General features: G+C 42.0%; 1 protein-coding gene across 3 annotated transcripts; it reads left to right on the top strand.

The window, feature by feature from the left end:
• LOC116501403 (zinc finger protein 131-like) lies at positions 1-27172 on the top strand. Of its 3 annotated transcripts, none has more exons than XM_032206935.1 (8): positions 1-106; positions 6097-6235; positions 7843-7944; positions 8238-8382; positions 13416-13459; positions 13694-14104; positions 17378-17508; positions 24967-27172. In XM_032206935.1, the coding sequence occupies exons 2-8, from the start codon at positions 6112-6114 to the stop codon at positions 25582-25584; spliced, it is 1575 nt and encodes a 524-aa protein (XP_032062826.1). In that variant the 5' UTR covers positions 1-106; positions 6097-6111; the 3' UTR covers positions 25585-27172. The 3 variants fall into 3 exon arrangements, with proteins under 3 accessions (XP_032062826.1, XP_032062825.1, XP_032062823.1); XM_032206934.1 differs by having other exon boundaries at positions 13416-13779; positions 13882-14104; XM_032206932.1 differs by having other exon boundaries at positions 13416-14104.
• The last annotated feature ends 593 nt before the right edge of the window (positions 27173-27765 follow it).

Genomic DNA, 27765 nt, shown 5'->3' with positions numbered 1-27765 from the left:
GGCTGGGAATACGAGTCGCGATTAGCCAGCGCCTGCCCCGCTTTCCACCGAGCCGAGGAGCACGAAGCGGTAACGAACAGGAACGGCAGGGCGAAAGTTCTTCGTGGTGAGTACTGAGAGGACTGTGCGAAGTGCGTGAGCGCTATTAGAGCGTAACCTGGCCGGGAATTGAAAACGGATCGATTTAATGCGCGCTTTGATGGCGTAATAACGGCTAACGAGGTGGTGGTGTTCCCAGACGCATGGTTCGGGCCGACACCGGTCGTTTGGGTCCCCGCGTCAGGGACACCCCCCATGAGATACTTGCGCTTACCGGCGGCTGTCCGCACTGTTATCAGAGCGACCGTGCCTTGCGGACGCTCGGTGCAGGGTAGGCCTTCCGCTTTCTCCTGTTCCTGGGACTTGGCGGGCGCTCATTGGCTTTTCTGCCTGGGGCGGGCTCTGCCGCCGCTTTGCCATTGGCAGGGCTTGCGCTGACTGCTATCAGTGTTCGCCAATGGGACTGTGGCTGGGCACGGGGCGCGCGGACTGAAGCTCAGAGGAGGCAGGCGCAGCTGCTAGTTGGTTTTGCGGAGCCTCTGCGAGCGGTGTCGATCGTCTGTGGGGGGTACTTCTCGGCGCGTCGGCTGGGCGTGGCAGGGAGCTGAAATGTGGTACCGGGAGGGGTGTATGGGCCTCTGTTCCAGCAAGGGAAAGGTTTATCAGGGAGTCTAGTGATAGGACAAGGGAAAATGGCTTTAAGCTAAAGGAAGATGAATTTCCTCCTTATAACCAATCTAAATCTTTTACTATGAGGGTGCTGAGACACTAGAACAGGTTGCCCAGAGAAGTCATGGAGGTCAGTAAAGAGTGATGTTCCTTAGGTGTCAGTATTGGTACTGGTGCTGTTTAACATCTTTGATGCTGACATGGATGGTGGGATTGAATGCACCCTCAGTAAATTGGCTGATGATACCAAGTTATGTGGCGCAGTGGATGTGCTGGAAAGAAGGGATGCCATGCAGAAGGACCTGGACAGGCTTGAGAGGGGGGCCTATGCAAACCTCGTGAAGTTCAAAAAGACCGAGTACAAGGTCCTGCACCTGGGTTGGGGCAGTCCTGAGCACAAATACAGGCTGGGCAGAGAATGGATTGAGAACAGCTCTGAGGAGAAGGACTTGGGGGTGTTAATTAACGAGAAGCTCAACATGAATCAAAATGAATGTGGAGAAGGACTTGGGGGTCCTGCTGGGTGGGAAGCTGGACATGAGCCAGCAGTGTGCGCTTGCAGCCTGGAAGGCCGTCTGTGTCTTGGGCTGCATTAAAAAAGGGGTGGCCAGCAGGGAGAGAGAGGTGATTGTCCCCCTCTATTCTGCTCTTGTGAGACCCCACCGGAAATACTGTGTGCAGGCCTGGGGCCCCCAGCACAAGAAGGATGTGGAGCTCTTGGAATGGGTCCAGAGGAGGGCCACTAAGATGATCAGAGGGCTGGAGCACCTCTCCTATGAAGGAAGGTTGAAGGAACTGGACTTGTTTAGCTTGGAGAAGAGAAGGCTCTGGGGAGACCTCATTGCGGCCTTTCAGTACTTAAAGGGAGCATATAAACAGGAGGGGGAACGCCTGCTTACATGTGTTGTTAGTGATAGGACAAAGGGGAATGGTTTTAAACTAAGACAAGAAGATTTAGGTTAAAAATTAAGAGTCAGTTCTTCACTCAGAGGGTGGTGAGGCACCAGAACAGGTAGCCCAGAGAGTGTGTGAATACCCCCATCCCTGGAGGCATTCAAGGCCAGGCTGGATGTGGCTCTGAGCAGACTGCTCTAGTGGTTAGCAGCCCTGCCCAGAGCAGGGGGGTTGAAACTAGATGATTTTTAAGGTCCTTTTCAAACCAGGCCATTCTATGATTACATGAATCAGCAATGTGAGCTTGCAGCCCAGAAAGCAAACTGTATCCTGGGCTGCGTCAAAAGAACCATGACCAGCAGGATGAGAGAGGTAATTCTCCCCCTCTACTCTGCTCTCATGAGACCCTACCTGGAATACTGTGTTTAACTCTGAGGTGCCCAGCACAAGAGGGACGTAAAAGTATTAGAAAAAGTCCAGAGGAGGGCCATGAAGATGATGAAGGGGCTGGAACATTTCTCCTGTGAAGACAGGCTGAGGGAGTTGGGGTTGTTCAGCCTGGAGAAGGGAAGGCTCCAGGGAGACTTTATAGCAGCATTCCAGTACCTAAAGGAGGCCTACAGGACAGCTGGGGAGGGACTATTTGTCAGGGAGTGTAGTGATAGGACAAGAGTTAATGATTTTAAACTAAAAGAGGGTAGATTTAGATTAGATGTTAAGAGAAAATTCTTTACAGTGAGGGTGAAGTGGTGATTTTGCTCAGGTGGGTAGCTAAGCTCCTTCACAACTGCTCTCAGTCTCCCTCCTCAAAGGGAAAGGGGACAATATATGATGAAAAGGGCTCACAGGTTGAGAGAAGGACAGAAAGATCACTCAACATTTCTCATCGTGGGAAAACCAGATTTAGCATAGGGAGATTAATATAATTTATTACATATTGCTAACAAGCTAGAGAAGTGAGAAACAAAAGAAAGAAGCCAAAAATGCCTTCCCCCCCCCCCATCCACCCTCTTCCACCTCCTCCCCTCGAGTGGCACAGGGAAATGGGAAAGGGGGGTTGTGGTCAGTCTATAATGCTTTTTCTCTGCTGGTCCTTTTTGGTCACTCTCTTCCCCTACTCCAATGTGGGGTCCCTCCCATGGGATGCAGTCCTTCCTGAACTGGTCCTGTGTGGGCTTCCCACAGGCAGCAGCTCTTCAAGAACTGCTCAAAATAGGGGTCTGCACCATGGGGTCCATCCCTCAGGAGCACACTGCTCCAACCTGGGTCCCCCATGGGCAGCAGCTCCTGCCAGGTCACCTGCTCTTCTGTGGTCTCCTCTCTACAGGCTACAGGTCCGGCCCGGAATCTGCTCTGGTGGGGGTCCTCCACAGGCCACAGCCTCCTTCAGGGCAGATCTGCCTGCTCCACCGTGGTCTCCTCCACAGGCTGTGGCGTGGAACCCTGCTCCACCGTGGTACTCCATGGGCTGCAGGGGGACATCCTGCTTCACCATGGTCCTTTCCACAGGCCCCATGGGAACTTTGGCTCTGGTGCATGGAGCACCTCCTCCCCCTCCTTCTTTACTGACCTTGGCACCTGCAAGGCTGTTTCCCTCTCCTCACTCTCCCCGCTGCTGTTGTTTTTTTTTCCCTTTCTTAAATATGCTCTCACAGAGATGCAAATAAAATCACTTATTGGCTCTGCTCTGGGCAGTATCGGGTCCCTTCAGAGCCTGATGGAACTGTCCATTCTCTAACATGGGGCAGCTTCTGGATTCTTCTCACAGAAGGTACCCCCTTCAGCCTCCCCCCCAGCTACCAAAACCTTGCTATGAAAACCCACTACAGTTGATGAGGCACTGGAACAGGTTGCCTAGAGAAGTTGTGGATGCCCCATCCCTGGAAGTGATTAAGGCCAAGTTGGATGAGGCTTTGAGCAACCTGGTCTAGTGGAAGGTGTTCCTACTTATAGCAGGGCCTGGACTTAGATGGTTTTTAAGGTCCCTTACAAACTAACATTTCTATGATTCTATGGATCACATAGTTTCATTGAGGTACATTTATAAGGATAGATCTGCCATTTGTATGCTTATCATGTGAGATGCGTATCGTTTCACAAGTTGGTGAGGTTAAGACAATAGTTGGTTGAGTCTTCCAAGAAAATGCAGGTAAGCAGCTTAAGCAGTCAGTTTTCCCTCACTGATCTATGAGCTTGCATGTAACCAACCATCAGCTTGGATCACTTTTATCTGCCTTCTTTGGCTTCTTGTTTTCTTAGTGTTTTCTGTTTTTTTTTTCTTATTTTTTCTTTGGGTACTGTGCCTTTCACTTCTTGCTTGAGAATATTCATGCTCTCAATGAACATATGCTGATATGTTGGGCTTTTTTTTTTTTTTTTTTTTTTTTTTTTTCAATATCACTGAGTTTCATGTTAATTCGGGACACTGATTTACATATTTTAAGTTGTATGTTTTTCATGTGTTGTTTGTTTTTTTTTTTTTTAATGTATTTGGAGGTCAAATTGGTTTGGTTTAATTTTTAGGGAATTATATTTTTAACTGCAAGTCATCTATCCTCGTACCACTTCTCAAAAATGGGTAGGAAGAATTAAACAGTGAAGTAAATAGCTGATAAAATCTAATGTGAAATACCAGATAACAGAAGAGATGACTAGCAGTTCCTGCCTTTGTTCAAAGATTCATTACAGATGAGGTGAAGTGAAGGTAGCAGCAGTGTCCTTCCTCTTCCACCTCACCTTCCCCCGACCCCAACAGACTGGTCTCTTCTGTCCCCTTTAAGAGCCTGATATGTATTTCAGCATCCACTTGGCAAAGCACCGTTAGTAGCAGGTAGAACTAGACTTTCATAAGCAGTTGTTTTTTTCCTTTCCCTTTTCATGGGACAGTTTTTCTGAGATGCAAGGAAGAGTGTTTTTTGTCAAATTTGTGTTTTAATCACAATTTTCCTTACTTGATATATTAGTCATAAGAAAATTTTTGCCTTCATCATAACCAGGTCATTCTTTTCCTCTCTGTTTCTGTCAAACACCATATACCAGTATGTGCATTTGTTGGAAGTAAGGTAGAATTCATGTAGTCACACAGGGGAGTTAGTACACATGGTGGCATCAGCTCAGATGTAATTAATACATGTCAAGACAGGTTTATACTCAGGGCTTTCCAATTCCAATCACACACAAAAACCTGTACCAGGAGTCAGGGAGCAAGAGGTGGTTCTGCATAAGCAGCAGACTAACATCTACATCTTCTCCATGGGCACAGTTTTACTTAATCTCTTCAGGTCTGAGAACTTATGCAACTCCCACCCCTAGTTATTTTTATTATATTAGTAAGGGAGGAAGGGCCATCAAATTACAATCCTACGTCTCTCTTTCAGAAGGTTGGCAACAAATATTCCACCTTGCAGGGGAGAAGCGTAAGTAGGTTGGGTGAATAAGAAGCTTCTTGCTGTTGGGTGTAGTAACACTTTAAATCCCTGGCAGCTTCTATGTATTCAGAAGCTGAACAGTACTGCCTTATTACATCCTGTGAGAAATATCTCAATAATTTTCTCAGACAGGGTCTTCTGTGAAGCGAATTTATTCCCGATTGCAATGGCGGGCATCCTACAAACAGGAGTGCACAGTAAAAGTATATCATAACCTTATATTCCCTATTACCTGATGCTTAATTCCTCCCCTGTTTCTTCATTGGCTGAGTACTACAGGTTCACAAACTACTCAATGCTTTTCTATACAATATATGTACAATTTTATTTGACCAACCTTTAATTTCTCCTTTTCCCCTTTTTTTCCCCCCTTCTTCTCTCATGATTAGAGAGCCCATGATTTTTGTTTTTACTGTTTTTGCAGTGCTCGTCCTGTTTTTCTTAGCTATCCTCCTTATTTTGGAACAATGGGACCTTCTGCTATCCCCTTATCTGCTTAACATTGCCCTTTGTTATGATTGCACAATTACTTTTAAATATACATGGTTAGTTTTCTACTGCAAAAACACAACTTTGATTCTCACAGTCCTTACTTAATTAAACATCTTGCGTTCGCTAGATACAAAATGTGAGTTAAATAAGGAAATGTTAAGAACTGTTCTTCCACTAAGTGGATTGGTAGAATTGTAGGAAGTGACTGCATAAAGATTTTGATGTTATGCTGATGAGATGCTGTTAAATAGTTAGATGTGCAGATGTTACATCCCTACTTTATTTACTTTGAGGCAGGTGGGTCCTTGCTGAATCTGTAGAATAAAGAAATACACAGTTTGACTGTTCTTTGATGTGTACATATAGAAGGCCATACTCATACTTCATTAACCCTGATGTTTCCTACCTGTTAGCTAAAATAAGATAAACCAGTTACCATGACATTTTGGTGCTTCTATTGTTTTTTGTAGTCCCTGAGAAGTGCCACTTAATTTGTGTTTGTATGCTAACTTGACTGTGCATAGTGTTTACTGAACGACTCAGTATTCTTTCTTTGCTAATGCATCTTTCCCAGACTACTACTTTGGCCATGGAAGCTGAAGAAATGATGGAATGTATCCAGGAATTCCCAGAACACTATAAAGTTATTTTGGATAGACTGAATGAACAACGTGAGCAGGACCAGTTCACAGACATCACTCTGATTGTGGATGGTATGTATAGGCCTGTGGACCAGCTGGTATACAGAGAATTCTGAAAGCTGTGCTGGGAAGATGGTGGGTTTGTCATGGGTCGGCTGTCAAACTGGGCTGCTAACAAGTTCTTTATTCTGTACTGGTCTATGAGTTGCTTGCAGATTTTCTTTTAAAGTCTTGGGATAAACAGTCTCCAGTAGTGATTAATAATTGTGCTTCTGCTTTTCTGAACAAGTGGCTAAATATTTTCAGATAGTATACCACTTTGTAACTGCTGTACTTATTTAATGTTATCTAAGTATTTCTAAAATGCTGCAAAAAATGTTTTTCTCTAACTTAACCTGTTTGCATGCAGAGAACTTGTATACATATTATTTAAAAAGCAAAAGATTGCTTCTGTAGTATCTGCTTACCATTCTTAATACATAGTTAAAACAAGGTAGAAGAACTCACTTTTCTTTTTCTGTGTTCTAGAGATATAAGTATTAGTTTAAAAGGAAGACAGAGATAAGTGCTTATTATCCCATTAGAAAAGGGTGTGTATCCCATTAGAAAAGGGTGTGTCTGATTGCCTAAGATAGCTTCTTATCCCAAATGTGTCTTAGAATGAATGAGCACTTCAAGGAAGATAGGCAGTGTCCAGTAGGACAGACTTAGCTAAAGGAATACCACCTGACCCTTGAAAGGATAGCAATAACTCATTTGAAGTAAAAGAGTTGTATAGAGTCTGGATTAGAAAAAAGGAAACAAATGAAGAAAAGACTGTTCTGGAATTGCCATAGTTTCACTGACAGTGCTTGCACAAAACTTAGCGTGAATGTTTCTATCCTGTGGAGACTTATGAATGTTCATGCCTGTGCCAAGGAGAAGGCAACAGAGTTATGGGGAATACAAAGCCTGGAAAACAGGAAGAGCAGAGCAGAAGTGCTTTTGTTCTGCTGGGATGTTTATGCTAGCTGAAGTGGTGATAAAATAGATCAGTCTGTAAGAGTGGCAAAAAGCACAGCTAACTTGGATAAAACCTGGCAGTTGAGTTCAAGACATACAGGAAAAAAGTTCATGCAAAGATTTGCCATAAAATATCTTATTTTAAATATCTGAAATTTAAATATCTGAAAAGAGGAACACTCTGAAGTGAATGAGTTCTCTAGCTGATTGAGTTGCAGAGGAAATCCACATACAGTACCATTCCCAGGAAAGACCTTAATTCATGAACATTCAGAGGTTCTGGGAGTTGGCAAATAGCTTTCTTCCTTTCAGTACTTAACTGTCTGCCCCTTTAGAATTTCAAAACCTTAATATGTTACCACTTCTTGTGCAATTTGAGCCTTCTACTTTGATATTTGATACCCATTGGGTCTAAGGAAATTTAGTAGTCTAATTGTCAGTTCCAGACATTCTTCCTGGGAGTTCAGCAAGGTCAGTGATGTCAGCAAGGGTCTGTATGAGAATGAGATAAGCTAGCTGCAGTAGCATCCCATGTTACAGGGAGACATTAAGTGAATGTATGGTGCTAGAGTAGATTTGTAGACTGGGTTTTACAGCTGTTTTGTGTATTGTCACTTATTCTGCAGTATAAGTAAGGAAAGTGTTCTCCTAAACCAAAATGTTTTCTGTCTTTGCAGGTCACCATTTCAAAGCTCATAAGGCTGTTCTTGCTGCCTGTAGCCAGTTCTTCTACAAATTCTTCCAAGATTTCACTCAGGAGCCCTTAGTGGAGATTGAAGGTAGTATGATTGATGCAGTTAAAAAAAAAAAAAAAAAAAAAAAAAAAAAAGAGTTGTATATCAAAGCTTGAAATGAATGTGGTATCTTTGGTACAGGCTGACATGCATGCTTGGTCATATCAGATAATTTTTTATGTCTCAGCTCTTGAATTGTTTTGAGGCAGCTGTTGCTACTGGAAAAAGCTTCCCTTGAAATAAAAACAAAAAGAAAAATATCAGTCTTGAATTTATCCTTTTAGAAGGGAGAGTGTGAGGTTCTGAGGTGCTAACTTGCTTTCCTTGCTTATAAACAGGTGTAAGTAATATGGCATTTCGTCACCTAATAGAGTTCACCTATACAGCAAAACTAATGGTCCAAGGTGAGGAGGAAGCAAATGATGTTTGGAAAGCAGCTGAGTATTTACAGATGTTAGAAGCAATCAAAGCACTTGAAATCAGGTAAACATATAAGCCTCTTTTTCTTCCCAACACTTAAATATAGTCTTAAGAATCCTTTTAACAGAGCTGGCTGCAAGTATTTTGCAGTGGTGTTCCTTATCCTGGAACCTCCTGAACTTGTGGGGGGCTGTATAATTCTGATCCATATCTTACAGTAGAAGAGTATAAAGGCTAAAAAGAAATAAAAAGGAATGTCGCATTCTTTGAGCTGGAACTTGGTGGCAAGTGACATGGCTGGTAAACACCAAAAATTCACAGCTCTATAATGTCTGTGGTAACTAATACCAGGTCTGTGCTATCTGACTGCCCTCACCTGATTGAGAGCTGGATGTACAGGTGACAATGTGCCTTAGGTAATTAGACCACATTAACAAGTATGGGCTAGTATTTGATTTCATGCAGCTTTATGCTGCTTCTGAGAGAATAGGCAGTGATTTTGAAGCTTCCTGGTAGAAAATACAAAATATCAAACTTCTTGAGTAAATCATATCATAGAAGGGACCTTAAAGATCATCTGGTTCCAACCCCCCTGCCATAGGCAGGGATGCCACCCGCTAGATCAGGTTTGCCAGGGCCCCATCCAGCCTGGCCTTGAACACCACCAGGGATGGGGGATCCACAGCCTCTCTGGGCAACCTGTTCCAGTGCCTCACCACCCTCTGCGTGAAGAACTTCTTCCTAACATCCAATCTAAATCTCCCCTCTTTTAGTTTAAAATCATTCCCCCTTGTCCTATCATTATCTACACAAGTAAAGAGTCCCTCTCCATCTTTTTTAAAAGTCCCCTTTAAGTACTGAAAGGCCACAATGAGGTCTCCCCAGAGCCTTCTCTTCTCCAGGCTGAACATCCCCAGCTCTCCAGCTCTCTCTTCATAGGAGAGGTGTTCCAGCCCTCTCATCATCTTTGTGGCTCTCCTCCAGACCTGTTCTAACAGGTCCACATCTTTCTTGTGCTGGGGGCCCCAGACTTGGACACAGTACTCCAAGTGGGGCCTCAAAAGGGTGGAGTAGAGGGGGGCAATCACCCCCCTTGACCTACTGGCCATGCCTCTCTTGATGCAGCCCAGGATGCGGTTGGCCTTCTGGGCTGCAAGCGCACACTGCCGGCTCGTGTCAAGCTTCTCATCCACCAGAACCCCCAAATCCCTCCGCAGGGCTGCTCTCAAGGAGTTCTTCTTCCAGTCTGTACTCATGCCTGAGATTGCTCCAATCTAGGTGCAGCACTTTGCACTTGGACTTGTTGAACCTCATTTTGGTTCATGTGGGCCAACTTCTCAAGCTTGTCCAGGTCCCTTTGTACAGCATCCCTTCCTTCTGTTATATCAACTGCACCACTCATCCTGGTGTCATCTGCAAACTTGCTGAGGGTGCACTCAGTCTCATCATCTGCATCACTGATGAAGATATTGAAAAGCACCAGTCCCAAGACAGACTCCTGAGGGACACTGCTCATCACCAGCTTCCACCTGGACATGGAACCATTGACCACTGCTCTCTGGGTGCGTCCATCAAGCCACTTCCTTATCCACCGAATGGTCCACCCTTCAAATCCATCTCTCTCCACTGTAGAAATCAGGATGCCATGTGGGACAGTGTCAAAAGCCTTACATAAGTCCAGGTAGATGACATCAGTCAGTCTTGCCTTGTCAACTGAAATATAATTGTTATAACAAGTTTTGTATTGAATTAGTACATAATCAGATGTTGCTATGGCACCTTTTATCCAGTACCTGTAACTGTGTGTCATCACAGAACTCCAACCTGTGAAAAGTAGGTGCTATTCCCAACATGCTTTTTTTTTTTTTCTTGCCATTCTTTCCCTTTTACTTTCACAGAGTGCTGTTATGTTATCATTCCTTCTGTGTTCTCCTCTGTTCTTTCATCATGAAGCAGAGGGATGGGCAATAAATGTCTCCTGGTCTTATGGTTATCCTTGCTTTCTCTTCTAGACCTACTGGCCTTTGCATCAAGGCTAAGATTCCTCTTTATCTTCCCATCTTCCCATAAATGCGTTAGCCAAGGGGAGTGGCATTGGCCCAGAGTTCTCCTAGTAGTCCATTAGCATTTTGTTTTAAAAAAATAAGCAAAAAAAAAAAAAAAAAAAACCTCCATGACATGATATGGAAAACTTGGTTTTCAACATCAGTGTTGATTTTTTTGATTTTTGAATTAACTTATTCTGTGCTTATTCTGGGGATTGGCAATTGAGCTGAAAATGGGTATTTTTTTCTTAATAGGAGAGGTGGAATTGTGCATTTCTGGTCTTACCCTCCAACAACACCAACACGTCTCTTTTTGACATTAAGATTAAGCGTGGTAGAATCAAAATAACTTTTTTTTTTTCCCCAGATTTGATTTAAAAAAAAAAAAAAAAAAGCAGACCTTTGGAGTCTGCTTGAGAAATTGAAAAGAAACTTAAAACTGAAAAAGTGTGTTCTAATTGGTATTGCTTTGAGTTGGTATGTACCAACTGTAGAGCTGTTGAAACAAGGTTCGGATCAATCCATCAAGCTAAACTGTCCAGTCTGCAATTAATTATTCCACACTACTATGTAATGTTATGTAGTTTATTGGTTATCTACGTCTAGTAAACATTGTATTTCCTTGTAACGTAAGAATTAAATGTTTTGCTTAACAGACACATACAAGCCAGTATATGCTTAATTATTTCCATTGTTCATAGACTGCAAAGGTTGTGGGAGGTTTTATTTTGTTTGTTTGTTGTTGTTTTGGTAGAAAAACAAACTTGAGTATCACTGTCAGTCTCTTCCACAGTAGAAAGGGGTGGGGACTGCAATACAGTGTCTTGGTCTAAACTCTGACCGAAAAGGATAAGCTTCAGAAACCAGCTGAAGTAGAAATGATAATTGAACTAACCATTTTGGTTTAACCCAGCAGGCATCTGAGTATCACACAGCTATTTGCTCGCTCCCCAGCCCCAGCAGTGGGATGGGGGAGAAGCAAGGGAAAATAACATTGATAAATTATGATAAAGGAATATACAAAGCAAGTGATGCTCAATGCAATTGTTTGCCATCTGCTGACTGATGCCTAGCCAGACCCCAAGCAGGGGTCTTAGCTGTGCCCCTCCCAGCGTCTTGTGTACCCCAAGTCTCCTCCTTGGCAGGGTAATATGAGAAACTGAGAAGTCCTTGGCTTAGTTGTTGCAGAGCAGTGCTTAAGCTAAACATCTGTGTGTTATCAGCATTATTCTCATCCTAAATCTAAAACACAGCACCACACCAGTTACTAGGAAGAAAATTAAATCCCGGCCAAAACCAGGGCACTAATCTCTTGTATAATGTATCCAAGAGTTGGACATTACTACCTAGACTAGAAAGAAAACAACCAGCTGTTATTCCTTAAAATGCAGTTGTATGGTGTGTATCCTTATACATAGCTTCACACGTGAACCACACAGTGTGCTCAAGAATAGTAGTCTCCTCTTTCCTGAGCAGTTGATTCTTTTGGTATATAATTCTGGAGCTACTTGTGGTAATGTGCAAAGTAACTTGACACTTTCTAGACAGAAATACAGGGTATATGAAACAGCAAGTTTAACTGTTCTGTCTTCCTGTTAATATTGTAAGGTGTAATTTGATAAGCTGTATCCTGCGTGAGGTCATTAGCCACATATTTCTGGCATATGACATACAAATACTTGAAGCCATATTTGCCTATTACTAGATGACCCAGAAGTGATAGGGACTAGATTACATGAAATGATTCATCAGGCTGCAGAGGAAAGTAAAAGCATACTCTCATCAGTCTGATTTGAGGGGAAGATCATCTGTCCGTTTTTGAAACTGAATACTGAAACGTAAGTGCTGTGGATAGTCTTGAGGGTCTCACTTGAAAGCACTGGCTCGCTCAGCTCTGCCTATCCCTGACATCTTGGAGGAAGAGGGTTGTGTGTGCCTGGTGCAGAGGCAAAAGGAACAGAGCTGGAGGAAACATAGGAAAGATTTTTGGTAGAAAAGCAAACTTGAGTATTACTGTCAGACTCTTCTCCAAAGTATAAGGGGGAGGAATTGTAATACAGTGCCTCAGTCTAAGTCTTAATCTTATTTTTGAGTTGGAACTCCACCCTTTGGGTAAATCTTTTTCCCAAGTACAGAATTTCACAAGTTTCTTAGATAAACCTATACCATTAGCCCAAACTGGTCTTATTGATGTGTTTTGTGTCATTCAAGCAAGAGTGTTGTGGTTTAATGCTGGCAGGCAGATAAGTACCATACAGCTGCTTTTTTGCTCTCCCCAGGTAGGATGGGAGAGAGAACTGGGAAGGTAAAAGTGGAAGAACTTATAGGTTGAGATAAGACAGCTTACTAAGTAAAGCAAAAGTCACACACACAAGCAAAACAAGGAATTCATTTGTTACTTCCCATTGGCAGGCAGGTGTTCAGACGCTTCCAGGAAAGCAGAGCTCATCGGCTTCTTGGGAAGACAAATGCCATCACTTCAACTACAACCCCCCCCCCCTTCCTCCTTTGTTCCAGCTCTTATTACTGAGCATGATGTCATATGGTATAGAATATCTATTTTGTCAATCTGGGTCAGCTGTCCTTGCTGTGTCCCCTCTGCCATTCTGGTGCACCTCAGTCTTCTTGCTAGCAGGGCAGCATAAGAAGCAGAAAAGTCCTTGGCTCTGTGTAAGCACTGCTCTTCAACAACTGAAAATATTGGTGTGTTATCACCACTATTTTTATTGGAAATCCAAAACACAGCATTGTGTGAGCCTCTATGGAGAAAATTAACTCCATCCTAGCCAAAATCATGATACAGCACTTTAAAACACTTCAGTAACCTTATGTAAAAGGCTCTACAGCTTTAACCTTGCTATTTTACAGCTCTAAGGAGTATCAGTTAAGGACAGATTAGCTTCTGAAATGCACACAGGATATGTGGTCATTCATTATTCAGTTTCTTTGAGAAATACCTAGAAAATGTTTAATGCAGAAACTCACTATCAGGCAGGAATTATTACGTAAGTGCTTGTGGATTTTAACCATATTTATGCAAATGCTTTACAGGAACAAAGAAAATTCATCACCCTTAGAATCAAATCAAATACAAGGTAAAGATAAAGTGAAAAAGAGGAAGATAGCTGAAACCTCTAATGTTATAACAGAAACACTGCCATCTGCAGAATCGGAGCCTATTGAAATTGAGGTTGAGATTGCTGAAGGGACAATTGAAATGGAAGATGATAGCGTCAAGACACTTGAAGAAGTAGCTTTTGCAGAGCAATCCATAAAGTGCATACAGACAACGGGTACATCAGATGAATCTGCTTTGGCTCTTTTGGCAGATATTACCAGCAAGTATCGTCAGGGAGAACGAAAATGCCAGATACAAGAAGAAGGTGACAGTGCAACTGATCCCTTATGCAAACAGGTAGAAGGTATTGAAATTGTGGAACTTCAGCTATCACACGTGAACAATTTATTCCATTGTGAGAAATGTAACTGTTCATTTAAATTGTTTTACCATTTTAAGGAACACATGAAAACACATTCTACTGAGAGTTACAAGTGTGATATATGCAATAAAAGGTACCTACGAGAGAGTGCTTTGAAACAGCACCTCACCTGTTACCACGTTGATGAAGGTGGTGCCAGCAAGAAGCAAAGACCTGGCAAAAAAATACATATATGCCAGTACTGTGAAAAACAGTTTGACCACTTTGGACATTTTAAAGAGCACCTCCGGAAGCACACAGGTAAGAGTACTACTATAGGCATGTACATGTGGCTTTGAATCTAGCACTTTGAATTTCTGCATGTTTTGGGGAAGTAGAGAATATGCTGAAGAGAACACGCAAGTCCCAAATGCTTGAAATACTTGGCTTCTAGTTACAACTAAAATCATAGAATCTTGGTGTTGATTCTATGCTGATTTTTTTTTTCCCATTGATATAAACTGTGAGGAATCGAGTGTTTTTTGTTTGTTTGTTTGTTTTTTTAAGTGGTTAAAAATAGGCACCTAAAACCAGAAAATCCTAATGAAGCTTCTCTCAAGTGTGTTAAACTTTTTTTTTTCTTTTTTTTTTTTTAAATACTTTGTAAGGCATGTTTACTTCTTAAAAAGTGCCAAACTGAGTAGCTACTTTTATTTTCACAGCTGTGATTTTGTCAGGGTGAAATACCACCCCTATCCTTGCTCTTAACATCTCATCTCATTATTTGATTTTGTTTGTTAACTAACACAACAAAGTATTTCTATTGACTATAGTAGACTTTTGTTATCCAGTTTTCATAAAGGCAGATTTTACAATAGTGTCTTCTGAGTACAAAATTACTTGTGCTCCTTTCTTATAATGTGGGAGGTTAACATGCTACTTCATCTCATTGAAATGTCTTTACTGTCTGTACAGATACTTAGTGTTATATAGATAACTCTTTGAATGTAAAATATATGGTCCTGATCCTTCCATATGTTTTTATTTAATATGTCAGTCATGAGTCATCAGTAAGAATTTAATGGAGGGTAGCATCCCTCTTCTTTCTGACATTCAAGTAACAAGTGCAGAAGTAATAGACACCTTATTAATTTTGGTAATTCTTCTTGATGTAGGAGTTTGATATCAGCAAAAGCTGTTCTCTTGTTTCAAGAAAATAAATTAGGAAGGGTAACCTTGGAGCTTCTTTCTCACACACTTCTACAGTGCCTTAAGAATCCTCTGAATCTCTTAAGAAACTATAAAAAAAAAAAAAAAAAGTTGTCTTGCATGTCATGTGCCCATGAACACACTAACAAAGTCATCTCCAGAATTTATAAACAGGAAGATTTTTTGCATGATGTAATGATTCTTTATTTACTGCATGAGAATCAATGTGAATTTGCTTGCCAATTGTAGGTAACTCACAGGACAGAAATTCTGCCAGGTTTAATGTATATCCTTTGAAGTCAATAGCTCTAATTTGTCTTGCACAAGAAGAGCAATTTCCTCATACAGAAGTCAATCTTAGAAGGAAGCTATTGCTCTCGATATGCTTGTCTAATCCTGGTATTTTGCAAAGCCTATATCCCCTAGCAGAAAGAGACACTGGACAGCTTTGATTTCCTCTGATTTTACTGGGAATTTTGACTGCTAAATATTTCTCAAGTTTATTTATTTATTTTAACTTTTATGGAGCATGAGTTTGCTCACATGAGTGAAGATGGAAGTGAGGGAGTTTTGATGTGCTCCAAGCAGCTAAACGTCTGAAAACTCTGTAAGTGAAGTGATTTGTATACGGATTATACAAACTTGTTAGGAAAAAAATAAGGCCTTTGCTATTTTTGCTATTGTGTGGTAAATCTAAAATATGTTTTTGCAGGAAGTGTACTTTAACATCTTCCATAGTTGTGAATAAGTGGACTCTGAATACCTTGAATAAATAATTGCAAAGAGTTTGTTTGATAAATGCCTACCTTTGGGGTACTTGTGGGGGGAAAAAATAAAAAGCTGGGTTTATTCTTTCTTTCTAAACACAAATAATGACGTGGTAGCTTTATAGTTAGGGATGTATTTCTTACACATTAGGCAAATAAAAATCAGTATTGTTAGACATTTCTTTGGGTTAACAATATTTATTTTGGACCATCTCTTTCCTGTGGCTACAGGATTACAAAGGACCAGCACAATATCAGACTGTCTTCTCTCAGAATTTCTGTCCTGTGATCCAGTCAAAAACCTCCCTCTTTAGAATATCTCAATTAGATGAGGTTAAACTTGCAGCTGAATCATACGCAGGAGAAGAGAAACAGGTTGTCATCTTTAGTAGAGGCGTTCAGCCCCCTGCTCACATTGCCAATGCCTCTCTCAAGGTAACGGCAGCCTGGCATGCTGTGCATGCATTCTGTCGTCCTTGTGAGATGTACAACTTGGGTCACAGTGCTGATTTGTGCTGTGCAAGAAGTCACGTGAGTTCTTTTGGCCCTTGGATATTGCTAGCATTATCATTAAATTGTCACTTTCAGTTACTTTTGTCAGAATCTGTTGAAGATTACTGAAGAATTTCAGTAAGAATAGAATAAATCTGTCCCTTACTGTGAAATAATCCTTATTTGGAATTCATCCTCTTTTGGAATTCATTAAGCAGTTTGTTTCAGTAGTTACATTGATGCCAGTACCTTCACAGATTAATTATCAGACTTTCAGAAGAAACATACTGTTCCTAATTTTTTGTACTTTAATTTCTTTGAATTTCATTGTGTATGTATGTGATTAAATTGGTAAACAGACACCAGTTGTACTTGGCTACTACTTGATGACAGTAATAACAATATACTACCTCAGATGAAAAAAAGAAAACAGGACCTATTTTCAGCCTTCCCTGCTGTTGTCCTTAGCTGGCTTCCCAGTGGAAAATGTTCTTCTTTTTGGTACTACGTTTGAAAGAAAGTGACTAAATAGAAAGATTTTTTTATCTTGCTTGTGCTCATCTATGTCCTTCTGTGCTTTCTCTTTGCATTTTTTTAAAATGCTGATGGATTGTTACTTCATGGTCAGCAGGTCATTCTGTGCCAGCTTCTTTGTCTGGAGCTCAATTTCAGCTCTTTGAGCATGAGCTGTTTTTGTTCTTGAAAATAAAACTTTGTATTTTTTTTTTAATACTTTCTGTAATGTGCAACTTTGTATAATTTCTAATGTTGAGTCTTTAAGTATAAATATTATCAGGTGAAAAGACTATATAGCTGCTATTTCATTAAGATATTTTGACAGGATAGCAATCTAACTTCCATAAAAAAATGAATGTACTTTAAACAGCACTAGCAATTATATTAGATTGTCATTTTCTAATTGAGAATTATGACTCCCCATTATTTTTTTTCCCTTTTAGTTACATAAATAAAGATTGCATGCAATGTCTTTCTCTTCTGTAGAATATTCGTTGGCCAAGTTTTTACAGCATATCTATCAATCTATGCAAAATGGAGAGAGGACAAAGGAAGAGCTGACAGAAAACCATTTTTTTATACACTTAAACCCCTGTGTTTGTCTTGATAGGTGAAAAACCATTTGAATGTCCAAACTGCCGCGAACGTTTTGCTAGGAATAGCACACTCAAATGTCACTTGACAGCCTGTCAGTCTGGAGCTGGAGCTAAAAAGGGAAGAAAGAAGCTATATGAATGTCAGGTGGGTAATGGAAGTTGCAGTCTGAGGTTAGATACCTCCTTCCTGTGTTGAGGGAATGAATACTACACAGGAAAGACAATAAGAGTGGGCTCATATCTCCAAGAACTACTATTAGTAAAATAAATATAAGGATCACATTCACCCCCAACATGCAGATAAATTATTTTGTCCAAGTAGTTCCATTTAAAACATGGAATTACTGATATGGATCTTCATAATACTTTCTGCTTTCTTTTCATGATGCACTGACCTAGGCCTTTCCCGCTTGTGAGCATGCTTCACTAAAGTCCAAATTACGAAGTACTATTTTATTTTCCTATTTTGTTATTCTTCTGTTTCATACCCAATATATTGACTTGATCTATAAAGTCTTTCTATCTTATGATGACAATCCATATCTTTTAAGCAAATATAAATGCTGTAGATAGACATAAGAAGTACTTGGTCACTATATGTAACTGAGGTTCAAAAAGCTGTTCAGAAGAAAGTTACTTAACTTTTAAGAATCAGCTTTTAAAAGCTAGATAATATGAGAACTAAGGTTGGCTGCAGCTTTTTTTTTTTTATTTGCCATTTTGCTGCTTCAGTTCTGCAACGGTCTCAAATACACTTCTCTCTCCACCCCCCACCCACCAAGGCTCTCATCCTATTCAGTTGACAGATAAGCTGTGATTTGAAGTTAATTTGGCTTGTGTAGTGAAGAAAACTGCTAGACATTGGTTTTATTTGTTTCAAAAGAGAACATTTTTTATTCACAGAAAGCAAATACTGCAGATGAATGATTAGCAATACGCAATTCATTCACACTTTAATTAGAAGTTTCACTGATTCTGTTGCATCATTTAGTTTTTATGCTAGTCTGAAGTTAATTTCTGTGAGCATACCTATGTTTTAAAGATGTTTGTTTTGAGCATGAGAACTACTGTTAACACAAAGTTATATCTAGTAGCATCAGACTGAATATACTGTTTTGTCTTTGCAACCCTTTGGTTTAATTGCATTGTGTCATAGCTTTCTCTTTCTAAATTGATACCATGTTCTCTTACAGATGTTGTAAATGTAGATTAGTGTTACTTCAGCCTGCAGCAGCAGCAGTAATTCCTGGATATTTTTTTCTTGATTTTTTTTTTTTTTTTTTTATCTTTAGAACTAAATTTGAATAGTATTCAATAAATAAAATCTTGGCTCACTGCAGAACGAGGAGAAAACAAAATTGTACTTGCTTGATGAGCACTTCTGTTGCTTTTCAGTGTATGTCTTGAGGACTGAACTAGGCTACATGTGACAAGAGTGGTAATTATGTGCTTGGACATTACTAATAGTTACTACCTTTATATATGACTAAGTAATTTTGTGTGTTTATAAGGTTAATATTTTAAACGCTTGTACAACATCTTTCTAAAGCATGAGTCTGGGCAGAAGAAAGCCTGGCACTAGCATCATAAACCTGTTTTTAACAGACTTCAACAGTAAAATGGGGATATTCAGATCCATTACATGACCTGTTCCTTGAGTTAATTCCTGTCAGTTACTCCATCATCCTTCTGTGTTGTTGTCAAAAATTAAGAGGAGATGGAACACTGTTTCAAAAATACTTGCTGACAGTGAAGGAGTGTCGAAACACGTTCTTTGCTTCTTTCTGCAACTGAGAACAGTTCTGTTGAAAAAGACTCCTGAGTCTGTTTCTTTACTCCAAGTACGACTTTATCCCACTCTTCTCTCTCTGGCACCTTGTTTCTGCAGTGTTTCTGTGTATTATTTTCAGGCTACTCACCTCAGTCAGTGCCAGCTGAAGGGAAGAAATGAAAGTGTGCTCAAGTGCTTTGTGAAAATAGTGCCTGTGCAGCCTAGGCAGTACTTCTAGGTGGAGAAGACTTAAAGGGATGGAGTTTTTAAGAGATTTTTATCTACTGAGATTTTTTTTTTAGTAGCCGAATAGGAGAGTTTACTCTAGCTGGTTAAACCTCACATTGCTGTGAACAAAATAAAGATGATGAGGAAAAGGGGGCTAGTAGTACTACATCTAGAACTTCAGTAACAGGACAATTTGTATCATACTTCCATCATGCAATATTATTACACAAATACAGTTTTCTGCTCAAAATTCTAGTAACAGATGTTTATTGGGGCATGCTTCTGTATGTGAATTTCACATAAGGTTGAAATAAGAAAAATTTCAAAATCTGTACTGACTCATAAATTCAGTAAGTATCCTGTTTATGTATAAATAGAAGGGCTACAAAGCTGGTGAAGGGCTTGGAACACACATCCTATGAGGAGTGGCTGAGAGAATGGGGGTTGTTTAGTCTGGAGAAGAGGAAGCTCAGGGGAGACCTTATTGCTCTCTACAACTACCTGAAAGGCAGTTGTGGGGAGCTGGGGGTTGGTCTCTTCTCACAGGTAACTAGTGATACTAGTGATAGAACTAGAGGGAATGGCCTCAAGTTGTTCTAGGGGAGGTTTAGGTTGAAAATTCTGAGACATTTCTTCTCAGAAAGAGTGGTCAGGCGTTGGAACAGGTTGCCCAGGGAGGTGTTGGCATCACTGTCCCTGGGGTGTTCAAGGAAAGATTGGACCTGGTGCTTAGAGACATAGTTTAGTGGGTGACATTGGTGGTAGGGTGATGGTTGGACCAGATAATCTTGAAGGTTTCTTCCAACCTTAATGATTCTATGAAATGGCACGATTTCTTAAATAGTAATAACAGACGTTCTGTTCATCTGAATCATAGACTGGTTTGGGTTGGAAGGGACCTTAAAGATCATCTAATTCCATGGGCAGGGACACCTCCCACTAGACCAGGTTGCTCAAAGCCCCATCCAAACTGGTCTTGCCTCATCCCTGGAAGAGTTCATCCACAGCTTCTCTGGGCAATCAGTTCCAGTGCCTCACCAACCTCATAGTAAAGAATTTCCTCCTAATATCTGATCTAAATCTACCCTCTTTTAGTTTAAAACCATTAACCCTTGTCCTATTGCTACACTGCCTTTTAAAGAGACCCTCCCCAGCTTTCTTGTAGGCTCCCTTTAGGTACTGGAAGGTTGCTATAAGGTCTCCCTGGAGCCTTCTCTTCTCCAGGCTGAACAACCCCAACTCCCTCAGCCTGTCTTCGTAGGAGAAATGTTCCAGACCTCTGATCAACCTTATGTTGGGGGGCCCCAGAGTTGAATGTAGTACTCCAGGTAGGGTCTCATGAGAGCAGAGTAGAGGGGGAGAATTACCTCCCTCATCCTGCTGGTCATGGTTCTTTTGACACAGCCCGGGATGTGGTTCACTTTCTGGGCTGCAAGCTCACATTGCTGATTCATGTTGAGCTTCTCGTTAATTAACACCCCCAAGTCCTTCTCCTCAGAGCTGCTCTCAGTCCATCCTCCCTTCAGCCTGTATTTGTGCTTGGGATTGCCCTAACCCAGATGCAGGACCTTGTACTTGGCCTTTTTGAACTTCGTGAGGTTTGCACAGGCCCCCCTCTCAAGCCTGTCCAGGTACCTCTGCATGGCATTCCTTCCCTCCAGCCTGTCTACTGCACATGACACCACAGAGCTTGGTGTCATCAACCAATGTGCTGAGGGTGCACTCAATCCCACTGTCCATGTCAGTGTCAAAGATGGTAAGGAGCACTGGCCCCAATATCGACCCCTAAGGAACACTGCTCTTTACTGATCTCCACTTGGATGTCGAGCAGTTGATCACAACTCTTTGAGCGTGACCATTCAGCCAATTCCTTATCCACTGAGTGGCCTATTCACATGAAATCTACGTCTCTCCAATTTGAGAGAAGGATATCAAGTGGGATGGTGTCAAATGCTTTGCACAAGTCCAGGTAGGTGATGTCAGTTGCTCTTCCCCTATACACCAACACTGTAACCCCATCGTAGAAAGCCACCAGATTTGTCAGGTGCGATCTGCCCTTACTGAAGTTATGTTAGCCGTCACTGATAACCTTATTTTCCATGCTTTAGCATAGTTCCTAGGAGTATCTGCTCCATAATCTTGCTAGGCACAGAGGTGAGACTGACTGGCCCGTAGTTCCCTGGGTCTTCCTTTTTTCCCTTTTTAAAAATGTGACTTCACCGGACTGCCATAATTTCTCAAATATGATGGACAGTAGCTTAGTACCTGTGAGAGAGGTCATTCTCCACCTCTATCTGCTGGTCACACATCTTTTCATAGAGTCACTTAGGTTGGAAAAAACTTCCAAGATCATGAAGTCCAACCATTAATGTAGCACTGCCAATACTACCACTAAACCATGTCCCTAAGCACCACATCTACGTGTCTTTTAAATACCTCCAGGGGTGGTGACTCAACTTCCCTGGACTGACTGTTTCAATGCCTCACAACCCTTTCGGTGAAGAAATTTTTCCTAATATCCAACCTAAACCTCCCCTGGCACAACTTAAGGCCATTTGCTCTTCTCCTGTTGCTTGTTGCTTAGGAGAAGAGACCAACCCCCACCCTGCTATAACCTCCTTTGAGGTAGTTATAGAGACATCTCCCTGAGCCTCCTTTTCTCTAGGCTAAATAACCCCAGCTTCCTTGCCTGCTCCTCATAAAACTTGTTCTCTAGACCCTTCACCAGCTTTGTTAACATTCTATGGACAAACTATAGCACCTCAATGTCCTTGTAGTGAGGGGCCCAAAACTGAACGCAGTACTTAAGGTGTGTTCTCACTAGAGGTTTTCACAGAATCACAGAATTGAAGGGGTTGGAAGGGACCTCGAAAGATCATCGGGTCCAACCCCCTTGCCAAACAGGTTCCTTGGAGCAGGCAGCCCAGGTAGGTGTCCAGATGGGCCTTAAATATCTCCAGAGAAGGAGACTCCACGACGTCCCTGGGCAGCCTGTTCCAATGCTCCGTCACCCTCAACGTGAAGTTCTTTCGTGTGTTGGTGCAGAACTTCCTGTGCTCTATCTTGTGACCATTACTCCTTGTGCTGTCCCTGCAAACCGCTGAGAAGAGGTTGGCCAAATCCCGATGTCTCCCACACCTCAGGTATTTATACACATTGATGAGATCCCCTCTCAGTCTTTTCTCCAGGCTGAACAGACCCAGGTCTCTCAGCCTTTCCTCATAAGGAAGATGCTCCAGGCCCCGTATCATCTTTGTGGCCCTCCACTGGACTCTTTCCAGGAGATCCCTGTCTTTCTTGTACCGGGGAGTCCAGGACTGGACACAGTACTCCAGGTGAGGCCTGACCTCAGGCCAGAGTAGGGGGGGAGGATCACCTCCCTTGACCTGCTGGCCACATTCTTTTTAATGCATGCCAGGATGCCGTTGGCCCTCTTGGCCATGAGGGCACAGTGCTGGCTCATGGTCAACCTGTCGTCCACCAGAACCCCCAGGTCCTTCTCCTCAGAGCTCCTCTCCAGCAGGTCGTCCCCCAGCCTGAACTGATACGTGTGGTTGTTCCTTCCCAGGTGCAGGACTCTACACTTGCTCTTATTAAACCTCATTTGGTTTCTTCCTGCCCATCTCTCCAGCCTGTCCAGGTCTTGCTGAAAGGCAGTACAGCCTTCTGGCTTGTCATCCACTCCTCCCAGCTTTGTGTCATCGGCATACTTGCTGAGGGCAGACACTATTCCCTCATCAAGGTCGTCAATAAAGATGTTGAACAAGATTGGACACAACACTGACCCCTGGGGAACACCGCTAGTCACAGGTCTCCAGCCGGATTCTGCACCGCCGATCGCCACCCTCTGAGCTCAGCCACTCAGCCAGTTCTCAACCCACCTTACTGTCCACTCCTCTATCCCACACTTTCTCAGCTTTGCTATCAGGATGTCATGGGAGACAGTATCGAAAGCCTTGCTAAAGTCAAAGTAGATGACATCCACTGCTTTCCCCTCATCTACACAGCTGGTGATGCCATCATAGAAGGCAACGAGGTTGGTCGAGCACGACTTCCCCTGGGTGAATCCATGCTGACTACTCCTCATAACCTTCTTCTCTTCCAATTGCTTGGAGATGGCATCCAGAACAAGCTGTTCCAACACCTTTCCAGGGACAGAGGTGAGACTGACTGGCCCGTAGTTTCCTGGATCCTCCTTCTTGCCCTTTTTGAAGACTGGAGTGACATTGGCTATCCTCCAGTCTTCAGGCACCTCTCCTGTTCTCCAGGACCTTTCAAAGACGATAGAGAGCGGTTCGGCGATCACCTCTGCCAACTCCCTCAGCACACGTGGATGCATCCCTTCGGGACCCATGGATTTGTGTGCGTTGAGCCCACTCAGATGCTCCCGAACCACTCCCTCATCAACCACGGGGGAGACCTCCATTTCCCAGACTCTTTCTCCTCCCTCCAGGGTCCAGGAGTCCCAGGGTGGGAGGGGGGGGAGTCCTTGAAGCAAAGACTGAAGCAAAGAAGGCATTTAGTATCTCCGCCTTCTCAGTATCTCCCATTACCAGGACACCCCCCTCGTTCAGCAGGGGACCCACATTATCCCTAGTCTTCCTTTTACTGTTTACATACTTAATAATAAGTTGTTTTTTTTTTTTTTTTTATCTTTTATCTCTTTTGCAAGCCTCATCTCTAGGTGGGCTTTAGCCTTCCTTGTCGCATCCCTGCAGGCCCTGACAACACTTCTATACTCCTCCCAAGAGGACAGGCCCTTTTTCCACATTTCATAGACCATCCTCTTCCTTTTGATCTTATTTATGAGCTCCTTGGTCATCCATGCGGGTTTCCTGCCCCCCTTCCCCGATTTCCTACTCTTAGGGATGCACCGATCCTGAGCTTGGAAGAAATGCTGTTTAAGTACTGCCCAGCTCTCACATGCACCCTTGCCTTCTAGCAACCTAGCCCATGAGATACTCCCAAGCAGGTCCCGGAAGAGGTCAAAGTTGGCTCTCCAAAAGTCCAGGGCTGCAATCCTGTTTTTAGCCTTACTTCTTCCACCAAGTTCCGTCTTGAACTCCACCACCTCATAGTCACTGCATCCCAGGCTGCCCCTGACCTTCACATCCCTAACAAGCCCATCCCCGTTGGTAAGGACAAGGTCCAGGAGCACCCCCCTCCCCGTCGGCTCCTCCACCACCAGCGTCAGAAAATTGTCTTCAGTGCATTGTAGGAACCGTTTGGCCTGTGCGTGCCTGGCCGAGTTGCTTGTTTTGATGCAACCCAGGATATGGTTGACTTTCTGGGCTGCAAGCCCACGTTACCAGCTCATGTTGAGTTTTTCATCCATCAACGTCCCCAAGTTCCCACAGGGCTGCTCTCTATCTACTCATCACCCAGCCTGTATTCATGTTTAGGATTGCCCCAATCCAAGTGCAGGACACTGCGCTGACTTCTGAGCTTTTACCTCTAACATGTTTGTTTTGTTGTTGGTGGTTTGTTTTGTTTTTAATTTAAGTAGCAAGAAGCTACGCTATGTGAAGCCGTGGTCTTAAATAGACACTATGCTTTGTCATGTTTCTGTTGGCACTGTTTAACATACTGTATCTTTTGTTTCAGGTTTGTAACAGCGTGTTTAGCAGTTGGGATCAATTTAAAGATCACTTGGTAACACACACTGGTGACAAACCCAACCACTGTACCTTATGTGATTTGTGGTTTATGCAAGGCAGTGAGCTTAGAAGGCATCTCAAAGACATGCATGATATTTCAGAACAACTAGTGACAGAAGAGGTTCTTCCAGTGGAAGCTGTGGACATTGAACCAGTAACATCAATGACTATAATAGAACAGGTGGAACAAGTCCACGTCCTACCAGTAATTCAGGTACAAGTGGATCCTGCACAGGTAACTGTGGAACAGATGCATCAGGATCTCATACAGGACAATCGAGTGAAAGGCATGCAGATGGATGAACTGCAAGAACAGGTGCAAATTAGTTACTTGGAAGTTGAGCACATTCAGACTGAACAAGGTGCTGAAGTTCATGCGGAGGAGTTGCATGTTGAGCATGTAAATCAAATACAGATGGAAGAAGTACGGGCAGAACTTATAGATGGAACAAACCTTGAACAAGTAGAATATGAAAGTGTTGATCAAGGAGAAGCAGAAAAAAGGAAACCCAGTCACATAGATGATGTAGATAAGGAAGATCATGAACAAGCTGAAGACAATTAGTGGACACTGAATGAAAAGGTGGATGACTAGGACAATCAACCACACTGTGCAGGTTTACAAATGAAATGCCAAATTATATTTGTTAACTTTTACATTGGCTTTTGAACCATCAGTGGTCATCTTTCCGATGTTATTTCCTTAGAAATACGGACAAGTGGACCAAAGTTAGTTTTCTTTGTGTACAACTAAATTTCTCTCATATGTGAAAAATAACTCACTTATGTAATAACACAGAGCAAACTACCGTAGAGATGGACAGCTTTGTGAAGATTTTGATAATCCTCACAAATCATTGTTATACCATCCTTGGGTATATGTAAGAGTAACCTCTTTTCTTCTTGCCATAGAAGCAAACTCTTGTTACAGATTTGCAGAGTGTCTGTGGCAGAAGAATTAGTAAAATCTGGTGGGTTCTAATATAAATGACCAATGGAGTACCTGTGAGTTTTCTGGGCAGGCTGTTTGCCATCCAACTGCAGTGTTGTATCTAACAGCAGTCCCTGCATTTCTTTAATCTGAGAAGCTTTATATCAAGCTGGAACTTCTGAACTTTCAGTATGGGAGAAAAACATTTTTGCTGGAGGTCTCGGAGCACAAAAATCCTGTGCCTTTTCAACACTGACTGGTTAAATTTCCACAAAGGTCCTAGTGTGTTCAAGAACCTAGTTCAGTAAAAGGCAATGTAAGTAATGTTATAATGCTTTATATTTTTGCTTAAAGTTAATTGTCAACTACTGATTTTTTTTTTGCATTAAATTTAGAATGAGGAAGGTTGAGGGAGGAAACATTCCATATAGAGGTAATAGGACATTCTAAAAGGAACACATTAAAATAGGAAAAGCTCAGTAGAATCTGTGCTAAACATGAGCTGGAAGAAAGCTATCAGCATACTCTTTTATAAATCTTCATTTTTGAAAATGAATGTGTTTAAACAAATTGAGAAGACTCATTTCTATGGTATCAGGTTCCTGTTTTTTTGAAATTAAATTCTGACACTTGACAAAAAAGATGACACGCTAAAAATAGAAGTAAAAGTATGAGTGCTAAACTGTGGATTAAAAGTAGGAGTAAATATTTTAATCGATATTAGACAATAAGGCAATACCAACCATGAAATGTTCATTATTTGCTTCATCCAATAAACTAGGAACAAATGAGTGACTGGCAATTACAGTGCCAGATCCCAGTGTTAAGAGTCAATCTCATTTTAACGAGATAAATAGTTCATTACTGTGAAGTTTGTTTAGAAAATATTGGTCTGGCTCTGTGTTCAGCCATGCTAAGGACTTCTAATTCTCAATTATTACCTTGAGATTAGAGTCATTCCATACTTATGAAAAACTTTCTTTTCAAAGCCTTAACTGAAGGGAGGAATTCTTGCAAGGAAGTTCCCTAATGCACTTAGTAATCCTGTAGATCTTAGTTAAAATCAAGCTTTTCTATTCAGTCTTCTCCTAAGGTATAAATATTTCCTCAAATCTGTGCTTCTGTTTAGTCTCATTCAAAACAATTCTTGTGTTTCATCTTACCCTTTGAGAAATTGTTGCAAAACAAACATGGATCTCAATTAAAATTTTTAACAATGTGATTAATGTAACTTGCATTCTTTTTTAATGACGTGTTGTGTTTCCCGAGATTCAAGTAGTATGTGATGTAATTCTGTGCTAAGGGAAGAATGTGGCCCAATGTTAATCATGCAAGTGAAAGTTGGTAATTGTATTTATAGTTGGCTTTTGATAAGAAGCCCAGTTTTTGATAACATGCAGGGAACATATTATCTCTGCCTTCACTGGAGAAAGGAGAAGGATGCTGACTGTATTGCTCCTCCTCTACACAGGATAAAAGCAGTCTCAGATCCTAACTGTGATTTGTACCCATAGAGTTCCTTTCCCAGGTGTTGAGCAAGGCAGAGTTTGCCTTTCAGTGCCTGTCTGTGTGAGTGGAGGCTATGCTGAGTTAAGGGTTTGGGTTCAACATGGGGGAAGGCCTTAGGGACAGGGTGAAAGGCTTTCTTCAAGCAATAACTCCACTGGAAAGTTTTTCCCTTTGCAAATCCAAATTCCCTACCTATAATTCCCTTCCCAAATGTCTGAAGCCCAAATTGATCCTACCTCATGAGTCAGTCCAGTGGAAGCCCCCATGTCTCCATGCTGCAACTGATACTGGCGGGGGGGGGGGAGA

Source organism: Aythya fuligula, chromosome W (genome assembly GCF_009819795.1).
Source record: "Aythya fuligula isolate bAytFul2 chromosome W, bAytFul2.pri, whole genome shotgun sequence".
Classification (NCBI taxonomy): domain Eukaryota; kingdom Metazoa; phylum Chordata; class Aves; order Anseriformes; family Anatidae; genus Aythya; species Aythya fuligula.
This window is presented reverse-complemented; position numbering and strand designations above follow the sequence as displayed.